The sequence below is a fragment of the Otolemur garnettii genome, unplaced genomic scaffold (genome assembly GCF_000181295.1).
Source record: "Otolemur garnettii isolate 467f Iridium unplaced genomic scaffold, OtoGar3 scaffold00088, whole genome shotgun sequence".
NCBI lineage: Eukaryota > Metazoa > Chordata > Mammalia > Primates > Galagidae > Otolemur > Otolemur garnettii.
The window spans coordinates 3,163,411-3,184,471 of NW_003852483.1; the positions used below are offsets into that span (position 1 = coordinate 3,163,411).

At 42.3% G+C, this 21,061-nt stretch overlaps 1 protein-coding gene across 2 annotated transcripts in view; it reads left to right on the top strand.

Annotated features, from left to right (window-relative positions):
• The window catches only part of SHC3 (SHC adaptor protein 3), a 159,793-nt gene extending 140,397 nt beyond the window's left edge, over positions 1–19,396 (top strand). For both annotated transcript variants that reach the window (XM_012808351.1, XM_023516251.1), the window contains exon 12: positions 19,268–19,396. In XM_012808351.1, coding sequence (XP_012663805.1) covers positions 19,268–19,396 — 129 coding nt within the window. The remainder of the gene's footprint in view (positions 1–19,267) is intronic.
• The last annotated feature ends 1,665 nt before the right edge of the window (positions 19,397–21,061 follow it).

Consider the following 21,061-nt stretch of genomic DNA (forward strand, 5'->3'; position numbering starts at 1 on the left):
TGGAAATGAAAGACTTAATTAAAAATGTAACATTGCTTCCTTGCTGTGAGGACACCAAAATAGGCGATGAACACATTCTCTTCAATATTTATTCAACTGATTTTCATGGTAATTGGTTGGTCCCTGACTATAAAGGGGGAAACTTGGCAGAACAGATTACTCAGAGAAATAAGGATGCAAAACAGTTCTGCGTCTAAATTTACTTCAGAGTATGCCAACCTTTGTGCCTTCCGCACTGTGCACTGGGATTGCTAGAAATGTGGGGGCTTCTGAGCCATGTTGTAATATGTTAAGAACACTGACCCTGAAATGGGATCTGGAAGGAGCCGGCAACTGAGTCTCTAGGAGAAGATTCAGAAATGTTACCCTGATGAAAATTTAAAAGCCATGGAGTCCAGAACAGAAATGGACTCCAGAACACTTTTTTTTTAAACATCTTCAGAATGACTTAGTCAGCTCTCTTGTGTCTAAAATTATTCCCTGAGTCATTTATCGTTGATTCATCGCCTTGGCCTTTAAGGACCAGCAGAATGAGGTGGGCCCTGTGCTTGCACCTGAATGAGCAGTCATACACAAGTGGCTGAGTTGTCCATGGGCTTGAGTGATGTAGTCAGGTTATTGTACATTTGAGAGCACATACTGTGGCTTTTGTTTACCAAATTGTAAAACACCACAAGTCGTTACCTGACATGTCCTAGAATTTTCTTTTATCCTGAGAGTAATTAAGAAAACATAAAGTCCCTTAATCCTGCCCCTTTATAATCTCTTATTATTTTTCAATTTCCTCTGTATTGGTCAGTGTAGGTTGTGCTGCAGTAACAAAATCTGAATTCTCAGTGGCTTAACCCAACAGTACTAAGCCATACCATGAAGCTCGCCAGGCCCTCTGGTCCTTGGCTGACTCAGGATCCAGGTGGTGTTTAATTTCTCTTTCTCAACACAAGGGCTCAAAAAAGAGGGGCTGGAAGAAGCTTGCCAACTCTCAGCAGCCTTGCTTGGATGGCCACTCCTGTTACCTCCTCTCCTGGTCCTTGAGTCCCAACCTCACCACAAGGAGGCTTAAGATGTGCTGAGAGGAACATTAAGTGTTTGATCAAGAATCCTGTCTCAGCAACATGCCTTTTAAATTTTTTATCAAAAAATTATAAACAAAAAGCATATAAGAAAAAAACTTTCAAAGAAAAATACTAGTCTCCTGCCATCCTCCTTACCCTATTCCCGTTTCTGAGAGGCAAGCATTGCCTGCAAAGCCACCTTATCCCAAAGGAATGCACTTACACTGCTATTTATTGATTTAATAGCTTAAGGTATCTTTTCTTGGTATTGCAAAGGGAAACCTAAAGATTTAGCTTACTTTTGTTACCTTTTTCATGTTATGACAAGCTTTTAATTTGTCTAGTGGTTTGTCTTGTACTTTTGGCTATATCAGACCTTTCTCTTTTTTTGCAGTTTTTGGCCGGTTCTGGGTTTGAACCCAGCACATCTGGCATATGGGGCTGGTGCCCTACTCCTTTGAGCCACAGACACTGCCCCAGACCTTTCTTTCTTATGCCATTGGTATTAGGCAGCAGCATCTGGTGACTTTCCTTCCCAGCCCATGGGGACCTGGCAGAACTGCTGGCTCTTTTCATCCACTTGTAATTGCCACCCATTCAACTTTTGGGAGTAGTTTTTGAAAGCATAGTACAAGGAACTTTTGGCGGGGGGATATCACTGGGGAGTTCCTTGCTCACAAAGACATTCTCCTGCATAACCACAACACAACCATCAAAATAGACTTGAGACTTGAGGCACCACTAGTATCTAATTCCCTAGAGCCGCTTCATGTCCCCAGCGATGCCCTTTATTGGAAAACAGTTGATACCTTGAGACTTGAGGCATCACTAGTATCTAATTCCCTAGAGCCAGCTCGGCGCCTCTGGCTCAAGTGGCTAGGGTGCCATCCACATACACCTAAGGTGCTGGGTTTGAATCCAGCCCGGGCCCGCCAAACAACAATGATGGCTGCAACTGAAAAAAAATAGCCAGGCGTTGTGGCGGGTGCCTGTGGTCCCAGCAACTTGGGAGGCAGAAGCAGGAGACTCGCTTGAGCCCAAGAGTTGGAGGTTGCTGTGAGCTATGCCATGGCACTCTACCCAGGGGATCAGTTTGAGGCTCTGTCTCAAAAAATAATAATAATATTAATAATTCCCTAGAGCCCCTTCATGTCCCCCAAATGATGCCATTTTGGCTGTGGCATCTCTTTAGTGTCCTTTAACCTGGAAAGGTTCTCAACTCAGGTTCCTGTGATGCTTCCTCACTCAGTGGTTCAGGATGAGCATCTTGGCCGCCTCTCAGAAATGATGCTGTGAGCGTCCCACACGTCCTGCTAGGTGGAAATGGCTCATTGCCCAGAAAGGAGATGTCGTCAGCCTTCTCCACAGGAAACTTACTCCTTTTCCTTTTGTAATTAATACCCATTTTGTAGGAGGTACTTTGAAACTGTCTAAATAAGTTTCTTTGAAATTTCCTGATCAACGTTTGAATGTATTCAGTCATTATGTTTTTTAGTGTGGATTCATACGTCCTGTTTTATGCAGTGGATTATCTAGCTGCTCCTTCAGGTTGGCTTCTGGGTCCTTTTAATATTATCCCATCATTCTTTGAGCACTTCCTTCCTTCTAATACAAAATGATGTCACAGGCTCATCTTCCTTTCCCTAGTCCTGCAGTCAGCCATTTCTCCAAGGGACCCTGGCCTAGCCTGCTTCCTTTTCCTGGGCATGGTCCTTAGAAACCACAGTTTGGGAAACCACAGCTTCTCACTTATAGGGGTGTGACAGAAGTAGGATACACACACACAGACACACACACACACACGCACATATAGATTAATACCCATTCTATCTGTACATGTTAGAGACATGAGCTTACATGTCTTTTAATTCCAATCCAGTATCACAGAGTTCATTATCATTTTTTCCTTTTCTACATTTGTAACTTCCTTCTCCAACAAAGAGTGACCTGACTCCAGTTACACTTATTTTTCCTTGTTTGACTGACATTCCTCTGAGTTATCTACTCCCTGTCATGGCGGCTGACCTTCCTCTTCATCTTCTCTGCCCTGCCTGGGCTCCAGCTCCACCTTCCTGACCATTCCCCACAGTGGGCTCCCTGCTCACGCTATTAATGTGCTAATGGCTCACACTGGTCCACCCTCTTCCATAGAGACCTCTCCCCTCTGTGGATCTGCCATCCTGTCCTGGGCTCACCCCCTTCCACATCACCTGTCATACTGTGGCTCGCTCTCTCCTCATTACCTGACTCCAGTGCCTCGTCTGGGGCATTGTAGCTACCCTGGCACCCCGTCACACACATCTCTATCTTGCTTGGCTTTTGGATGGATTATTCCAGATGGAAAAGCTATGGAAAGGAATGGGAAGAAGGAACTTTTAAAAGTATTTTGTAGTGTATCCCAGGACCACCTCCTGTCATTTGTTCTATAAACACCAGCATGGGGCAGTGCCTATGGCTCAAAGGAGTAGGGCACCAGCCCCATATGCCAGAAGTGGTGGGTTCAAACCCAGCCCTGGCCAAAAAACTGCACAAAAACCAACCAAACAAACAAAAACCCACTTCAGCATGCATTTCTAATCAGTAAGGACATAAAATGAAAACAGTGTTACATAACTAACATTATCCAGTACCCAGACTGTATTCAAGTGTTTCTAACTGTCTTAAAGATTTTCTTTTCAATGTAGGTTTGTTGAACTCAGAATCCAAATGTTGTTCACATTTGCACTTTGGTATGTGTCTCAGCACTCTTTTATTCTATTACAGTTTTCCTTTCTTTTTTTTTTCACACCAGTGATTTAAGAAAACTAGATATTTGTCTGTAGAATAACAGACATATATTATGATTTGGCTGTTGTTTCCTTGTGCCATTTTTAAAATTTGTCTCTGTCCCTATAGTTTCTATTAACTGACAGAGTTTTTTTTTTTAATGCCACTTTTGAGATATGATTTATACACCACACTCACTTAAAGCATACAATTCAGTGGCTTTCAATATATTCAAAGATATGTGCATCATCACCACCATCAATTTTAGAATATTTTTATCACCATAAAAAGAGATGTCATAGTATTCAGCTATCTCCGCCTTGTCTTCCTGTCCTTCTACCTCATCTAGCCCTTGAGAATCACTACTCTATTTTCTATCTCTGTTTATTTTCTCATTCTGGATTTTAATATGAATACAATAATATACTATATGGTCATCTGTGATTAGCTTCTTTTACTGAGTATAATGTTCATAAGGTTCATTCAAGTTGTGGCATGTATCACTATTTCATTCTTTTTATAGCTAAATAACGTTCCATTGAATGAATATAACATGATTTATTTTATTTCCATCTGTTTACGACACTTAGGATGTTTCTACCTTTAGCCATTATGCGTAATCCTGCTTTAACTATTTGCGTACAAGTTTTTGTGGGGACATAATGTTTTCATTTCTCTTGGATACATAGTTAGAAGTGGCATTGTTAGGTTATGTGCTAATTCTTTAATGCAGTGTTTGAGAAATGGCAAGACTGTTTTCCAAAGTGGTTGCACCATTTTTCATTCCAGCCAGCAATGTAGGAAGGTTCTGATTTATTCACATCCTTACTAATACTTATTATATCTGACTTTTTGATTCTAGCCATCCTAGTGGTTGTGAAGTGGTATCTCACTGTGGTTTTGATTTGCATTTCTCTCATGACTACTAATGTTGAGTATGTCATTTGCTTGTTGACCATTTTTATATTCTCCTTAGAGAAAAGTATAGGCAGACTCTTTGCCCCTTTGTTTGAATTGGGTTATTTGTCTCTAATTATTGAGTTGCAGAGCTGTTTTTACTCTATTAATATACATAAGTCTGTTACTAGATGTACAATTTGCAATTTTTTTCTGTTTTGTGTATTATCTTTTTGCTTTCTTCATAGTGTCCTTTGAAAACTAAATGTTTTTAGTTCTGATAAAGTTTAATTAAGGTGTCTTTTCTTTTGTGCTTAGGCTTTTGGTGCCATATCTAAGAATTTTTATGAAGTCCAAGGTTATGAAAATGTTCACTTTTTTTTTTAAACGGTTTTGGCTGGGGCTAGGCTTGAACGTGCCACCCCCAATACATGGGGCCGGTGCCCTACTCCTTGAGCCACAGGAGCCTCTCTTCACTTAAGTTTTCTTCTAAGAATTTTATAGTTCTAGTTCTTACATCTAGGTCTTTGATCCATTTTTGAGTTAACTTGTGTAGATGGTGTGAAATAATGTTTCTCTTTACTCTTTTGCATGTGGATATCCAGATGTCTCAGTATCATTAGTTGAGAAGACTGCCCTTTCCCCATTGTTCTGGTGTTGGCACCATTAAAAATCAGTTGGCCATAGATGTATAGTTGTATTTTGTACTTTTAAGTTCATTCCATGTATCTATACATCTATCCTTTTGCCAGTATCACACTGTTTTGATTGCCATTGCTTTATATAGTGAATTTTTAAATCAGAAAGCATGAGTCTCCAATTTTGTTTTCTTTTTCTCTTTAGGACTATTTTGTCTATTTAGAGCTGCTATAGTTCCATATGAATTTTAGAATATGTTTGCCATTTACTACAAAGAAGTAGTTGTGATTCTCATAGGAATTACATAGAATCCGTAGAACAATTTGGGAAAAGTGACATCTTGGTTTTCCAATTCATAAAAATGAGGAGTTTCATCATTTATTTAGATCTTTAATTTCTTTTGACCATATCTTGTACTTTTCAGAGTATAAGATTTATACTTCTCTCATTCAATTTATTCCTAAATATTTTATTTTTAGACACTTGTGCGAATGGAATTATTTTATCAATTTTATTTTCATACTGTTCATTGCAAGGGTTGAATTTTGTATATTGATCTTGTATCCTACAAACTTGCTGACATCATTATTAGTTCTAATAGTTTTTAGTGAATTCCTTATTCCTTAGGATTTACTATGTATAAAATCATGTCATCTGCAGATACGAAGAGCTTTACCTTTTCCAAGCTAGATGCTGTTTATTTCTTTATGTTACTTAATTACCCTGGCTAGAACCTCTAGTACAATGAAAAATAGAAATGGCAAACACTCTGTTTTCTTACTCATCATAGGGGGAAAGTGTCTAGTTTTTCACAATTGGGTAAGATGTTAACTTTGGGCTTTTTATAGATACCTTTTATTATGTTGAGAAAATTCCCTTTTACTCCTAGTTTGTTGAGTGTTTTTAACATGAAAGAATGGTGAGTTTTGGCTTGGTGCCCATAGCACAGTAGCTATAGCACCAGCCATGTGTACTGAGGCTGGCAGGTTCGAGCCCAGCCTAGGCCAGCTAAGCAACAATGGCAACTGCAACAAGAAAATAGCTGGGCATTGTGGCAAGCACCTGTGGTCCCAACTACTTGGGAGGCTGAGGCAAGAGAATCACTTAAGTCCAAAAGTTGGAGGTTGCTGTGAACTGTGATGCCACGGCACTCTACCAAGGGCGACGTAGTGAGACTCTGTCTCAAAAAACAAAACAAAACGAAGACACACTAACTAAGAAAATGCAGTGAAGATTATGTTAACCAGTTTGATGAAAATATTTCGAATGGTATATAAAACCAGCACATTGTACCCCATAATTGCATCAATGTACACAGCTATGACTTAATAAAAAATTGAAAAAAAAAAGAACATTGAGTTTTGTCAAATGCTTTTCTGTGTCTGCTAAGATTTGTAATATTTGTCTTTTATGCCATTATGATATATTGCATTGACTGATTTTCAGATGTTGAAAAAGCCTGAGATAAATTCCACTTGGTCATTGCATATAATTTTTTTTTTTTTTTTATGCTGCTGGATTTGGTTTGCTGGATTTTGTTGAGGTTTTTTCCATCCACAATCACAAGAGATTGTAGGTATCCCATGTCTTCTTCTTTCCTGGCTTTCACTCAACCTTTCTTAGGACAGGTACATGAGCGTGAACTTTCTCATCTTTACATGACTAAAAGTATGTTTTCAAGTCACTTTTGATACACAGTATGGTTGGTTGTAGTATGTCTGATCTGATTCTTCACTCTTTGTGGTTACTTTTTTTTCTTTTAGAAGTTTTTAGCTTTTTATTTTAGAAATTTTTAGCATTTTCTTTTATGTTCTGTAGTGAATCTAAGTGTATATCTTTTTTCCCATTTGTTCCATCCACCAAGGACCTCGATGAACACTTTCATTCTGAATATGTGTGTTTTTCTTTAAATCTGAGCAATTTTATTATACAATTTCTTTGATAATTTCCTACCTTCTGTATTTTTTCATCTCAAAACTCTTGGCTGAGTAGATCTCCTGGACTGACCTGTTGTCTTTTGTATTTCCCCAAACTTCCTAGTTCTTTGAAATTTTGCCTTATGTTCTAGGAGCTGTCCTTGACTATCATACAAACTTTGTTTTACATATATATGTATATGTGTGTGTTATACATATATACATTTATAGTTATATAATTTTACAAGTTACATAGTTAATTTCTAAAAGACTTTTGTTGTCCTCTTACTTTTCTTGCATGTTGTATTTAATGGATGCAGTCAGCATCTTTTTTATATTATTAATATATAAGTTGTTTAATTTCTTTTGTTTCTCATATTATATTCTGAGGTAAGTGTCAGTTTGCTCATCTTGAACTTTCTTCCCCTGGTGCTGGTGATCTTAAGAGGCCCGGTACTCTTTCACTGTGATATTTTAGAACAAGAGGCTGGATGGATGTTCCTGGGATTTGTCTCATCTGCTGTGGTACACATAATTCTCTTTCCCTATAGCCTGTGCCCACATCAGGAGGCTGACTGGAGTCATGTGAGAGTGTGTATGGGGATGATGGGGGTGGAGGATGGAGGGATGATGCGTGTGTGCACCTGGGATGGGCTGGAATGGGGTGTTGTCTGACTGGTCCGGCTTTAGGTTGAGAAGGGGAGGGGGCTTGGGCCATCAGGCTGGGTACCTCCCAAGAGTACTTTACTTCAGGTCACAGACCTCCTCCTATAGCCTTAATTCTCAGGTAGCATGTTTAATTTTTTGGATAAATATTCCCTGGGATCTTTCCTGAAAGCAGCATGCTAGTTTGGCTGTAATAAGGCAAAGAGGCTACAGGCTGAGTCATGCACGGTCATTGTTCTTCGACCCTGATTCCTTTCCATCTCTCATCCTCTGGCCACCTCCTCCTTCCCTCATCCTGTGACCACCCTGCTTCCTCCCTCATCCTGTGGCCACCCTGCTCCTTACCTCATCCTCAGCCACCCTCCTCTGCTGCAGGAACCCATCCCCATGCAGCCTTCCCCAGTCTTCCATCACTCAACAGGCTCCTACCCTTACTGCTGGTCCACCTTGTGTTTACGTTACCACACCCTTCCCCTCCTCTTCTGTTTAGGAGTTTTTTCTTCCACTGTCTTTTTACTGGGGCCAGGGGATGGGACAGCAATGCCCATACTCATACTAACCACTATAAAATATCAGCATGTCACCCATCTGTAGTTATTTTCTGTCAAAGATTTCAAAATCAAAAGACCCAACAAGAAAAGAAAATTATGGACCAATATCTCTAATGAATATTGATGCAAAAATATTCAATAAGATCCTAAGAAACAGAATCCAGCAACACATCAAACAAATTATACACCATGACCAAGTAGGTTTTATCTCTGGGTCTCAAGGCTGCTTCATCACATAAGCAAAATAAAAAAAAAAAACCATATGATTCTGTCAATTGATGCAGAAAAAGCTTTTGATAATATCCAGGATCCTTTCAGATGATCAGAACACATAAGAAAATAGGTATAGAAGGGACATTTCTTAAACTGATAGAGGCCATCTACAGCAAACCCACAGCCAATATTGTACTGAATGGAGTTAAATTGAAATCATTTCCACTCAGATCAGGAACCAGGCAAGGTTGCCCATTGTCTCCATTGCTTTTTAACATTGTAATGGAAGTCTTGGCCATTGCAATAAGGCAATAAAAGGTGATCAAGGGTATCTATATAGGGTCAGAGGAGATCAAACTTTCATTCTTTGCAGATGATATGATTGTATATATGGAAAACCCTAGGGATTCAACTACAAAACTCTTAGAAGTGATCAAGGAATATGGCAGTGTATCATTACAAAATCAACACTCATAAACTGGTAGCCTTTATATATACCAACAACAGTAAAGCTGAAAAAACAGTCAAGGACTCTATTCTATTCACAGTAGTGCCAAAGAAGATGAAATATTTGGGAGTTTACCTAACAAAGGACATAAAAGATCTCTATAAAGAGAACTATGAAACTCTAAGAAAAGATATAGCTGAAAATGTTAACAAATGGAAAAACATACCGTGCTCATGGCTGGGAAGAATCAACATTGTTAAAACGTTCATACTACCCAAAGCAATATACAATTTTAATGCAATCCCTATTAAAGCACCGCCGTCATACTTTAAAGACCTAGAAAAAATAATACTTCATTTTATATGGAATCAGAAAAAACCTTGAATACCCAAGACATTACTCAGACATTACTCAAAACAAATCAGAAAGAATCATGCTACCAGACCTCAGACTATGCTACAAATCGATAGTGATCAAAACAGCATGGTACTGGCACAAAAACAGAGAGATAGATGTATGGAACAGAATAAATAGAGAACCAAGAGATGAACCCAGCTACTTATCATCATTTGATCTTTGGTAAGCCAATCAAAAACATTCAGTGGGGGAAAAGAGTCCCTATTTAACAAATGGTGCTGGGTAAATTGGCTGGTGACCTGTTGAAGACTGAAACTGGACCCACACCTTTCACCATTAACAAAAATAGACTCTCACTGGATTAAAGATTTAAACTTAAGACATGAAACTATAAAAATACTAGAAGAAAGTGCAGGGAAAACACTTGAAGAAATTGGCCTGGGAAATATTTTATGAGGAGGAGCCCCTGGGCAAATTAAGCAACACCAAAAATACATTACTACAATCTGATCAAACAAAAAGTTTTTGTATAGTCAAGAACACAGTATGTAAAGCAAGCCAATGGGAGAAGAGATTTGCAGGTTATGTCTCTGATAAAGATTTAATAACCAGAATCTACAGAGAACTCAAACATATTAGTAAGAAAAGAACAAGTGATCCCATCTCAGTGTGAGCAAGAGACTTGAAGAGAAACTTCCCTGAAGAAGACATATGCATGGCCTACAGACACATGAAAAAATGCTCATCATCCTTAATCGTCAGAGAAATGCAAATCAAAACCACTTCGAGATATCATCTAACTCTAGTAAGATTAGCCCACATCACAAAATCCCCAAACCATAGATGTTGACTTGGATGTGGAGAAAAGGGAACACTTCTGCACTGCTGATGGTAATGCAAACTAATACGTTCTTTTTGGAAAGATGTTTGGAGATCACTTAGGGATCTCAAAATAGACTTGTCATTTGATCCTTCAATTCCTCTACTAGGTATATATCCAGAAGATCAAAAATCACTTTATGACAAAGATATTTGCACCAGAATGTTTATTGCAGCCCAATTCATAATTGCTAAGTCATGAAAGAAGCCCAAGTGTCCATTGACCCATGAATGGATTAATACATTGTATGTGTACACCATAGCATATTATGCAGCCTTAAAAAAGATGAGACTTTACCTCTTTTATGTTTACATGGATGGAGCTAGAACATATTCTTCTTAGCAAAGTATCTCAAGAATGGAAGAAAAAGTATACAGTGTACTCAGCCCATTGGGTAGTATGTAACCCAACTACAGCCCAAGATGAAGGGGAAAGACAAGGGGGAGGAGGGAGGATGGGTGGAGGGAGGGTAATTGGTAGGACCATACCTATGGTGCATTTTACAAGGGCACATGTTAAATCTACTAAGTGTAGAATATAAATGTCTTAACACAATAAGAAGATGCGGTGAAGGCTATGTTAACCAGTTTCATGAAAGTATTTCAAATTATATATAAAACCAGCTCATTGTACCTCATAATTGCATTATTATATACAACTATGATTTAATAAAAAAATAGAAAAAAATTTCAAAATCAAGCAAAAAGAAATGAAAACACATAAGTAAATTTTAGCATCATACTCAATAATTAGTAACAACATTCTGTTCTTTTTTTTGGTAAATATGCAAATGAACAGGCTAAGAACTCTCTCACCAGTGGAGCTCAGCCTTTCTTTGCTCTTCTCCGACAGCTCTGTAGACATCCTGCTCAGATGCCATTTCCTACAAATTTCCTTTTTGGTCATTGTGATTAGTTTTCTATCATTTTTTCTTTTTAATTGTCAGGAACAGACTTGGCTGACTCTTGGGGAAAGCAGGAAGTGACTGGGGCTTCTTAGTGTCTTGGAACTAGGAAAGGAAGGGAAGTGAGACCCAGAAGGAACAGGGCCAGGAGGATGAATTTAGGGGTGTCCAAGGAAGCCTGGGAATCTCCTCCTCAACCTGGATGTGGCTAGTCTGGGAAACTGTGGGAGCAGGCAAGGGAGGACCTACCCAAGGACACCACTGAGCAGAGGTGCACTAGCCCAGGTGGAAAAGGAGCGCTCGCCTGAGATGAGGAGGTTGATCATGCACATGTAAGCAATGGGTGGATAAGATCCCAGGCTGAACTCTTAGCTGGGCCCACATCTCCCAGGGTGTTGATGTGGACCCAGCATGGTGACCCTGCCATCGGGTTAGGGAAGGACCTGGATCTTGTGGTGTAGGGTCTCCCAGTGGATCCAGCAGAAGCCAAGAAAGTAGACAAAGGGGAGCCATTCTATGTGTGTATGTGTATAACCTGCTCCAACATCAGCTGAATTTTATTTATTTATTTTAATTTTTTGTATGACAGGGTCTTACTTGTTCTATTGCCCAGGCTAGAGTACAGTGGCATCATCATAGCTCACTGCAATCACGGAATCCTGGGCTCAAGTGATCCTCCTATCTCAACCTCCCAAGTAGCTAGGACTACAGGCACTCACCACCATGCCCAGCTAATTTTTCTATTTTTTGGAGAGATAGAGTCTTACTATATTCCTGAGACTGGAATTGAGGTTGCCTCAAGTGATTCTCCTGCTTCAGCCTCCTAAAGGGCTGGGATTACAGGTATAAGCCACCAGGCCTGGCTGTAACTTGAGTTTTAATCAAGAGACATCCTCATCTGATGGCTTTGTTTTAGTGTGACACTTTGGGAGGTGCTAGATCTAATCATTTTGTCACTAAGTATACTCACTAATGAAAAAAATCTTAAACAGTATTTCTGTCTACAGGGCAACTCTACTCAAATGTTTCCCAGGCAACTCAAAGCCATTATGTATGCACTGTCCCCACTCTTCACAGGAATCCAGCAACCTTCCTGGATTCCTTTCCTTTCCATGGCCCAGTCTTACATGTACATGATCAACCTCCTCATCTCATCCCACACTTCCCTCCATAACATACTGACCAAACTATCCTAAGTATCTGCCTCCTTTTCCCATCCCCTGGCCTCTCCATGATTGCCCTGTCCCTTCCTGCGTTGCCAGTGGCAACCTCTGCCAATATCACACCACTGCTTAAATTATTCCAGGGTGAGGTTAAACTGTTCAGTGTCCCTGAGTGCTTCTTAGGGGCTGTGCATTGTGCTGAATGCTCCACGTGTATTAATTATTTAGTTCTGATGACAGCCCCATGAATGAGACATGTGACAGCCTTTTTGCAAGGTCAGTAACTTGCCATAGGGGCATTACTCAAAACCACCTTCCCATCACTCATCACTGCATAGGGCTGTTTCTCTGGGGGCCACAGGCAGGACCAGTGGCCTTAATAAGGCCCACAGGCTCTGAGACATCTGCTTGGTGCACAGGATGCTACTTGGCTTGTGCCACAGTAGAGAAAGTGCCACAGGGTTAATGATTTGGGACCACCATGTTGTCACACACCTGTGGAGCCTCCTGAAAGGGGCCCTGTGTTTCTACTGGGTACTAGGAGGGGCTGAATGAACTGAAAGGAGGTGTTATGTTTCAGTCAACATATTAGACCAATAGAGTTTTGAGCTGCTGGATTAGGAAGCTTTGCCATCACAAAGAACTTGCTTAGAAATGCTGATTTTTAGCCCCCACCCAATAACTGCTGAGTCAGAAACTCTGGATGGGAGTGCAGTAGGTGGACCCACAGTCTGAGCTGTCACAAGCCCTCCTTGGTCTCCAGCTGAGAACCTTGGGTCTAATCAACAGAACCTCTTACAAATGAGAAAGGGTGTGTCAGGTGACTTGTCAAATTAACACAGTGCATTAGTAGTGCATTAGTAACGGATCCAAGATTCAAACCCAGCACATTAACACAGTGCATTAGTAGCAGACCCAAGATTCAAACCCTGCACTCATTGCTAGACCCATGGTGTTTCCTCTACCTGGCAGCACTTTCTGATTCTGTCCAGCTCTACATTGCCAGTTAAGTTCAAAAGTGGGTAATCCATGTGCTTGGATGAATATAGTTTGAAAATTAATTTCTATAGAATTTCTGAAAAGTGGGTGAGAATAGGTGGTAAGTGTAGGAGCTCCCTGGTCAGCTGGGTGAACAAGGCCTCCTTTGCCCATTTGCTGGGTGACCTGATGACTTCTATCATTGGCATTGTGCCTTTGTTTGTGATCAAAAGGATAAAGAAACTGTTGTGCCCATTTGGTTACCTCTGGCCTTGGGCAAGTCATGAGACTTACCATCCAGTGAAGGCTCTGGGTGGGAAGGACCACCTTCCTATCCAGCCTCTGCAGCCACCCTGGGCAGGCAGTACTCCTGAGAGTGTTGGAGCCCACCATCTCACATCTTGTCCTGGATTGCACGTTTTGGGGCATCCATGTAAGGTTCTGTGTGGCAGAGTTGTCCCATGGCTAAGAAGACAATGTTTTAATCTTTTTTTTTTTTTTTTTTTTTTGAGACAGAGCTAGGTTTGAACCTGCCACCTCTGGCATATGGGCCTGGCGCCCTACTCCTTTGAGCTACAGGTGCTGCCCCAAGAAGACAATGTTTTAAGATGGCAGTACTAGATAATGCTGATGGAACCTACCAGTCCTCAAATTTCAAATTTCCTGCTGCTGAGTTCTTTGGGCTCCAAGGGGCTGCTGGAAGTGCCCAGTGTCTGCCTGGCAGGTGATGAATGAGCCTCACCTGTAAGGGACTACTTCAGGTGAGCCTCCTCTGCTCCTGTCCAGCACTCTGGCAGGCTGCAAGGTGGCCCACTGCTCAGTTCCCTGGATTTCCTTCTCTTTGGCAAGTTTGGCTTTGAGTTTGTGGATTTTTATAAAGGTATCATGTTAGTTTCATGGAACAGCTGTGTTCTCTCTTGGTCTGCACCTTGGGCCCTGCCCTGTGTGAGCAGATTTGGTGCTGTCTTTGGTCACTGAAGGCCTGCAGGGGCAGACAGTTTTGGAGACTTTGAGGGTCATGATCCCAACCTCTCCCTTTTGGCAGCTGAATGAGACTTTTGGAGGTTTCTTGAACAGTGACTCATCCCATGATGTCCCAGAAGCCTCATGGAGACTGTGCAATCCCCAAGGTGGCCTAGGTTTTCCCTGGGATGAGACACTACCCTTCTCTCCAGCTGACATACTCTCCAGATAGTATACTACCCACCCAGAACAAAAGTCACATGCCAGACACTGCTAGAATACCCTACAAAGGGCTGGCCCAGTGCCCTTGCAACTGTTCTGAATGTGGAAGCTCAGTATGACATGACCTTGTGAGATCAAACCAGGCCTGCAGCTCAGTGGGTCACCAACAGCTCCCTGCCATACCCCCATACCCTGGTGAGGCTCACACACACCACCCAGGAGCAGGAGACCTTCCTCATGTCCTCCCACCACTGGGCACTTTTGACAATCACCAAGGTACTAAGCCAAGATGGCAGATCTCAACCCAGACACAACTTCCCTTCAAGCAGGTGTCTCTGCTGGACTTAGTCACCACTGATGAAGAAAACATGAGGAGTCTCACCTGCGTCCCAACCCTGCATCTGTACACATCCTGAGGTTGGCCTTCTGGGCAGGAACCTCCCACCGCACGTCAGGGCTGCTCCCTCCCCCACCCGACCCCCGCTTCTGGAGAGGCTTCTGTAGGGTGGTTTCTCCACCTCATTCCATTGCCGGTGATACCTTAGTGTCCCTCTAGATCCTGGCAGTGGAAATGGTTATACTCTGTCCTGTTTTGACTTGAACTCACGTCAGGCTAGAGGAGGTATGATATTACTTATAGGCTTTTTGGTAGATATCCTTTATCAAGTTGAGGTACTGAATGGTCATTAGAGTTTGTCAAATGCTTTTTCTGCATATATCGATATGATCATGCAATTTTTCTTCTTTAGCCTATGGATGTGACAGATTAAAGTATTGACTTCTGAGTGTTGAATTGACCTTGCATACCAGAGATAAATCTTACGTAGTTGTGGTGTGTAATTCTTTTATATATTGTTGGTTTCAATTTGCTTATATTTTATTGAGCATTTTTGCATCTATCTTCATAAGAGTTTTGGGCTATAGTTTTCTTACAAGATGTTTTTCTGGTTTGGGGATTAAGGTAATGTTATCCTCTTAGAATGAGTTAGGAATATTTCCTCTGATTCTATCTTCTGAGAGGGATTGTAGAGAATTCTTCCTTAAAGATTGGTAGAATTTATTAGTGAACCCATCTGAGCCAAGTGATTCCTTTATTTTTTTCTTTTTTTGCAGTTTTTGGCTGGGGCTGGGTTTGAACCCGCCATTTCCGGCATATGGGGCCGGCACCCTACTCCTTTGAGCCACAGGCGCTGCCTGCTCAGTGACTTCTTCTTTGGAAGGATATTAACTATTGGTTCAATTTCTTTAATAGACACAGGCATATTTGGGTTGTCTATCTCTTATTCTGTGAGTTTTGGCAGATTAAATCTTTCAAAAATCAGTCCATATGTCATCTAGGTTATCAACTTTAGGGGCATAGAGTCTTTCATAGAACAGAGGCTCCTCACCTTGCAATGGGATTGCATCTCAATAAACCTATAATTAAATCAAAACCATTGTAAGTCAAATGCATTTAACACCTTGATAAACCAATCTTACAGTTGAATTCCTTTATTCCTGATCTTTATTGTCTTTTTAATGTCCATAAGATCTGTTGTAGTGTCCCCTCTTTCATTTATGATATTAATAATTCATGTCTTCTCTCTTTTTTCCTTAGATATCCTGCCTAGAGGTCTATCAATTTTATTGATATTTTCAAAGAACCAGCTTTTGATTTCATTCATTTTCTCTCCTGATTTCCTATTTTCAGTTTCAGTGATTTCTGCTCTAGTTTTTATTATTTCTTTCCTTCTGCTTACTTTTGATGAATTTGTTCTTCTTTTTTTAGTTTCCTAAGATAGAAACTTAGATCATTAATTTTAGACCTTTCTTCTTTTCTACTATGTGCCTATTTTAGTCTATTCTTCTGTGGCCTGACTAGAATAAAGGTGATCTTAAGGTGACCAGACATCCCGCTTTTGGCGGGACAGTCCCAATTTTTAACAATTTGTCCGGGGTCCCGTGGTGTTTAAAAAAGTCCTGATTTTTGGAAAGAATGCAGGACAATCTAGGGAAGGGCGGGACAAGGGGAAAGGAATATACAGCCTCTGAAAAGGTTAATGTAACTCTATTTGGGAATGAAGAGGTTAAGGTAACTTCATTTGGAAATGAAAAGGCTAATGTAAAAATGTAAACTCCCTACTCCCCTCCTGGGCAAGGTTGCCCAGGTGGACCTTCGCCCTACTCCTTTGAGCCGCAGGCACAGCCCTATACATAATTTTTTTAAATGTATTATATTTGTAAATTGTACTTAAAATTAAAAAAAATTACAATACTATTTTTGCGTTCTATGAAAATTTTTGTTGCTCCATATAGACCAAATTTTTAATCAAGAACACACCCCTCCTCCACCCCACCCCCGATCAATGGTGTCCCATTTTATCACTGTTAAAATCTGGTCACGTTAGGTGATCTGTCACCTTTGATCTATCCTCTTTGCTATACAGAGCCTCACCCAGTTGTCTGAGGTTAATATTCCCTGTGTCCTCACTGTAGCAGTATCCCTTCAGGTATCTGGAACCTAGGTTTGTCCCAGCAGGTAGATGGTTTTAATCAGCCATCAGTATTTCTAGTGTACTACAGGTGGTTCCACACAGGTGACTTTGTTGGCTGCAAGATCTCTAGGAAGAAGCCAGACTGGAGTTTCAGTATTTATGGGAATAAAGTGAACTAACCTATCTATTTTCTTAGGTGGTAAATATATATGATTTATCTATAACTGGTGGTTCTCAGCTTGGTGGCATGTTGTAATTACCAGGGGAGTCGAAGACACACTGGTGTCTGGGCCCTACTCTCAAGCTCCTGATGAATTTGCTTGGGCTGGGGCCTGTGTGTTGGGTTCTTGAAAGCCCCTCACAGGGCACTGGGACATGAGCTCAGGTTGAGATTGCTGTGCTGAACACTTCCTTATCATAAAATTGTCTTCATCTACCTTGAAGAACTTATGTGACTATTAACCATTTAGATATGGCAATATGGAGCTCAAATTCCAGGCAACACCCCAACAATACTGCTCTTAAGCTGAGTTCCTGAGTTTCTCAGCTTCCAAATAAGCAACCTTCTTGAATCACACAGGGAATCTTTCTGGGTCAAGGCATTCTAAGCAGCCCCAGAAGAATTACTCTCAGTGGAAAGAGGCTGAGAAATCTTGCACAAAATCTCTTTCTGAACTTGCCCAGTAGGTTACATCCTTAATGAGGCTGAATGCCAAAAACCAGGGACCATTTGACCCAGAGATCTCTTGCTCCTTTGGTGCTTACAGAGGTGGATTGGGAGGGTTCTTTTAGGAGGAAAACATTCCAATTTGAAAGTTTCTACTCTTGCCTTTGGCTCCCAATTGGTGGAACCCTGAGCAGATAGCATGAACTTCTCAGAGTACCTTGGGCAGGGATGTCCACACACGTACCTGGGTTGCAGATTTGGGATGGGACTGGGAATGGGGATGAAGGTCCAGAGATTGATGTGCCATTTGTGGATTGAGAGAGGGGGAAAGAAAAGAGTGTCCACATCAGGAAAGGTAAGAATGACATTAAGAATTTGGGGAAAAAAGAATATTGGGACGAACAGTGAGGAGAGTGGACATCTCATTAGAAGTCCCTGCAGGAGGGTGGGGAGAGCTGGCTGCCCCATGAGGGGATAGGCTACTGGAAATTCATGTGAGCACTGATGGAGAGGGATCCCCTAAAGCTAGTGAGGTCAAGGTACTCAGGCAACCTACAGGTAACCTAGGAGGGTAAATGGGTCTAGCCAGGCATCTACTTCCTACCCCATCTCCTACTCCTCAGAGGAGCAAATCCCAGGCGGTTGTTTCTAGAACTCTTTGAGAGACTTCTCTCAACTGGTTCACTGCCCCCTCTTCAAATGTGGTCTATACCCAGGACTATACTAGCTCAGGGTGGAGATGACAGATGACAAGGGCCATGGTACAGGCCAGGAAGTAGGGAAGAACATTAACCCTTGTCCCCCACATTCATTTATTCAGGAAAAGTGTATAGGGCAGGCGCTGTGCCAGGCTCTAAATGGGAAGTCCAGGAACATGAAGTGTTGCCCCTCAGGCCCCGCCCTGCTCACCCTCCATGGAGTTCCTCTGGGGAACTGTGGGGCTCACTCCTGGTGGACTCCCTGGATCCCTGATTGCTGGGAGCCAGCCTTGGTAGGGGATGGAAGGGGCTGTCTGCAGATGCTGGCAGTGGAACTGGGTTCCCAGGTGGAAGGTCATTCTGGTACAGGGGGCAGCCATGCAAAGGCACGGAGGTGGGAGGGTCACAGGAGCCTGTAGACCCCAGTATGGGGGGTAGGGCACTAAATGGAGGATTCCAGAGTAATTCTAAGAGAAGTGGGCAGCGAGCAGGATAGACAGGTGAGGTGGCCCAGCTTGCTGAATGTAGGGGAGGCCATGTCTTCAGGCACCTGTCCAGATGTGGTTAGTTAGGGGAGAAGAAATACAGGTTGTGCCTATAGGGCAGCAGACTGGACCTTCCAGAGTTCAGTCCCAGGGACTGGCATATTAAATGGCCATCACCAGTGACAGGGGTCTCAAAAGCCTGGGGAGCCCCTGGTCCCCTGTTTCTCTCCTGAGCCCATTCAGCTGGTCTGGCTTAGCCTGAGCAAAGTGTGTTTTCTTTTTTCTGCCTGTGGGATGTCTAACTTTTCCTTCACTTCCTTCACAGATCCGAACAAAGGACAGGGTCTTTGACAGCATCAGCCACCTCATCAACCACCACCTGGATGGCAAACTGCCCATTGTATCTGCTGGGAGTGAGCTGTGCCTCCAGCAGCCCGTGGAGAGGCGACAGTGACCGGCTGGTGCCTCTCCTGACACCGTGAACCAGGTCAGCAATACCTGGGGAGATTGGTGTCAGGGATACAGGAACTGGGGCAGCCCCAAACAGAAGGCTTCCTTCAAGGTCAAGTTTCATAAACTTACTCCAGATTTCTCATCCGCATATTAAAGGTGTACATACCTATACATCCTGTACAAATTATCCCTCTATATTTATATTTTTTAAGACTAAGAAAGATGTAAGACTAACATTCTGTGCTGTATGTTTTTAACGAAAAGAAATGTTTGACTGTAATTGTCCAGGCAAAAATTTAATTCAACTGACCCTTTCCACCAGGAAATTCCACTAGGAAGGTGTAACCTGCAGTTTTACCTAATAAGCACAACTCACGGGAAATAGAGACATGCGGGGGAATAAACTGGGAACTGTAATTGAACAAGGCAGCCTGCTGCCCAAACATGTTTAGCCCTGAATGTTAAGCACTAGAAACGTGGCCCTGTGCTTGCTGGTGAGGAATGAGAGCCCCCATTGGACCCCGGCAGTGCCTGCTGTGCTCCCTGCATTGCACGCCACACGCTCGGGGTCTCTGGCACCAGACAGCTCACTGCAGCTTCACTGTAGAGCAGGTGGCATGCCCACTCCCCTGGGTCATGCTGGGCACAGGAATGTGCCACCTTCCATTGCCACTGAGCAGGGGCACTTAGGGATTTGTTTTATGCCAAATAGGGCACACGATGAGCCTTGCCAACCAAGATCTTCACTGGCAAATGCTTCCCTGCCATCTTCATTGGCAAATGCTGTCATCCGTACAATGACAAGATGAGCACCCGTGGAAGTGTAGTCAAGGCAAATTCTTGGTTTATAGATCCATCTGGCCATCAGGTTGACTGCAGGCCTGGCCACTGCTGGTAAAATATACTCCCTCCTCATATTCAGCAGGGGAAAAGCCTATGGGACAGCCCCACTGAGGGCAGGTGCAACACTGTCCTCAGAGTCCAGTCCTGGTGAGCTTCTGCATGTGCTGGAAGCTCAGTCTGGGGCTCAGGAGTCACTGGACTCAATGTGCAGTTCCACGTCTGGAGTGACAGAGAGAAAAACACCTGCTATCCCCCCACAGGGGGTCCAGTTGCTCCACGGGGAGGGTCTGTCCTCAGTGCCACGGTCTTCACTCCTCTCTCTCCTTCCAGATAAAACACACTGTTATGTCCTGATGGGTCATTCTGTGTTAGAAGGTTGACAATGTTTATTAGCTTTTTAATAATACCTGGGTGGAAATTGCCCCAAGATGTGACAGATGTAATTTAAAGGGTAGGTGGATCCATCCCTTTGTCGGCACCTCCTCCTGGTGCTGTGACCTTGGTTCTTGTCTGTGTGAGGCCCTGAAGGATACATGCTCTGAGCCAGCTGAACTTAGAGATGCTCCACACGCCATCAGAGGTAGATAGTGAGAAATGTGATTCTTTAGGAGGAATTAAAGGAAGACTTCAAAAAATCCAGTGATTAATCATCCTGATGCTAAGGGTAGAATGCCATTTCTGCTTGGGGGTGTGTGTGGCCAGATAGGAGGACAGGGGAGGACTAAGAGGTGAGGATGGTTTGAAACAGATCCCAGCCTTCATAGGTGGTTTTCTTTGGAATTTTTGCCCTCTGTGGGTCCCTTGAAATCCGAGTCCATTTTCT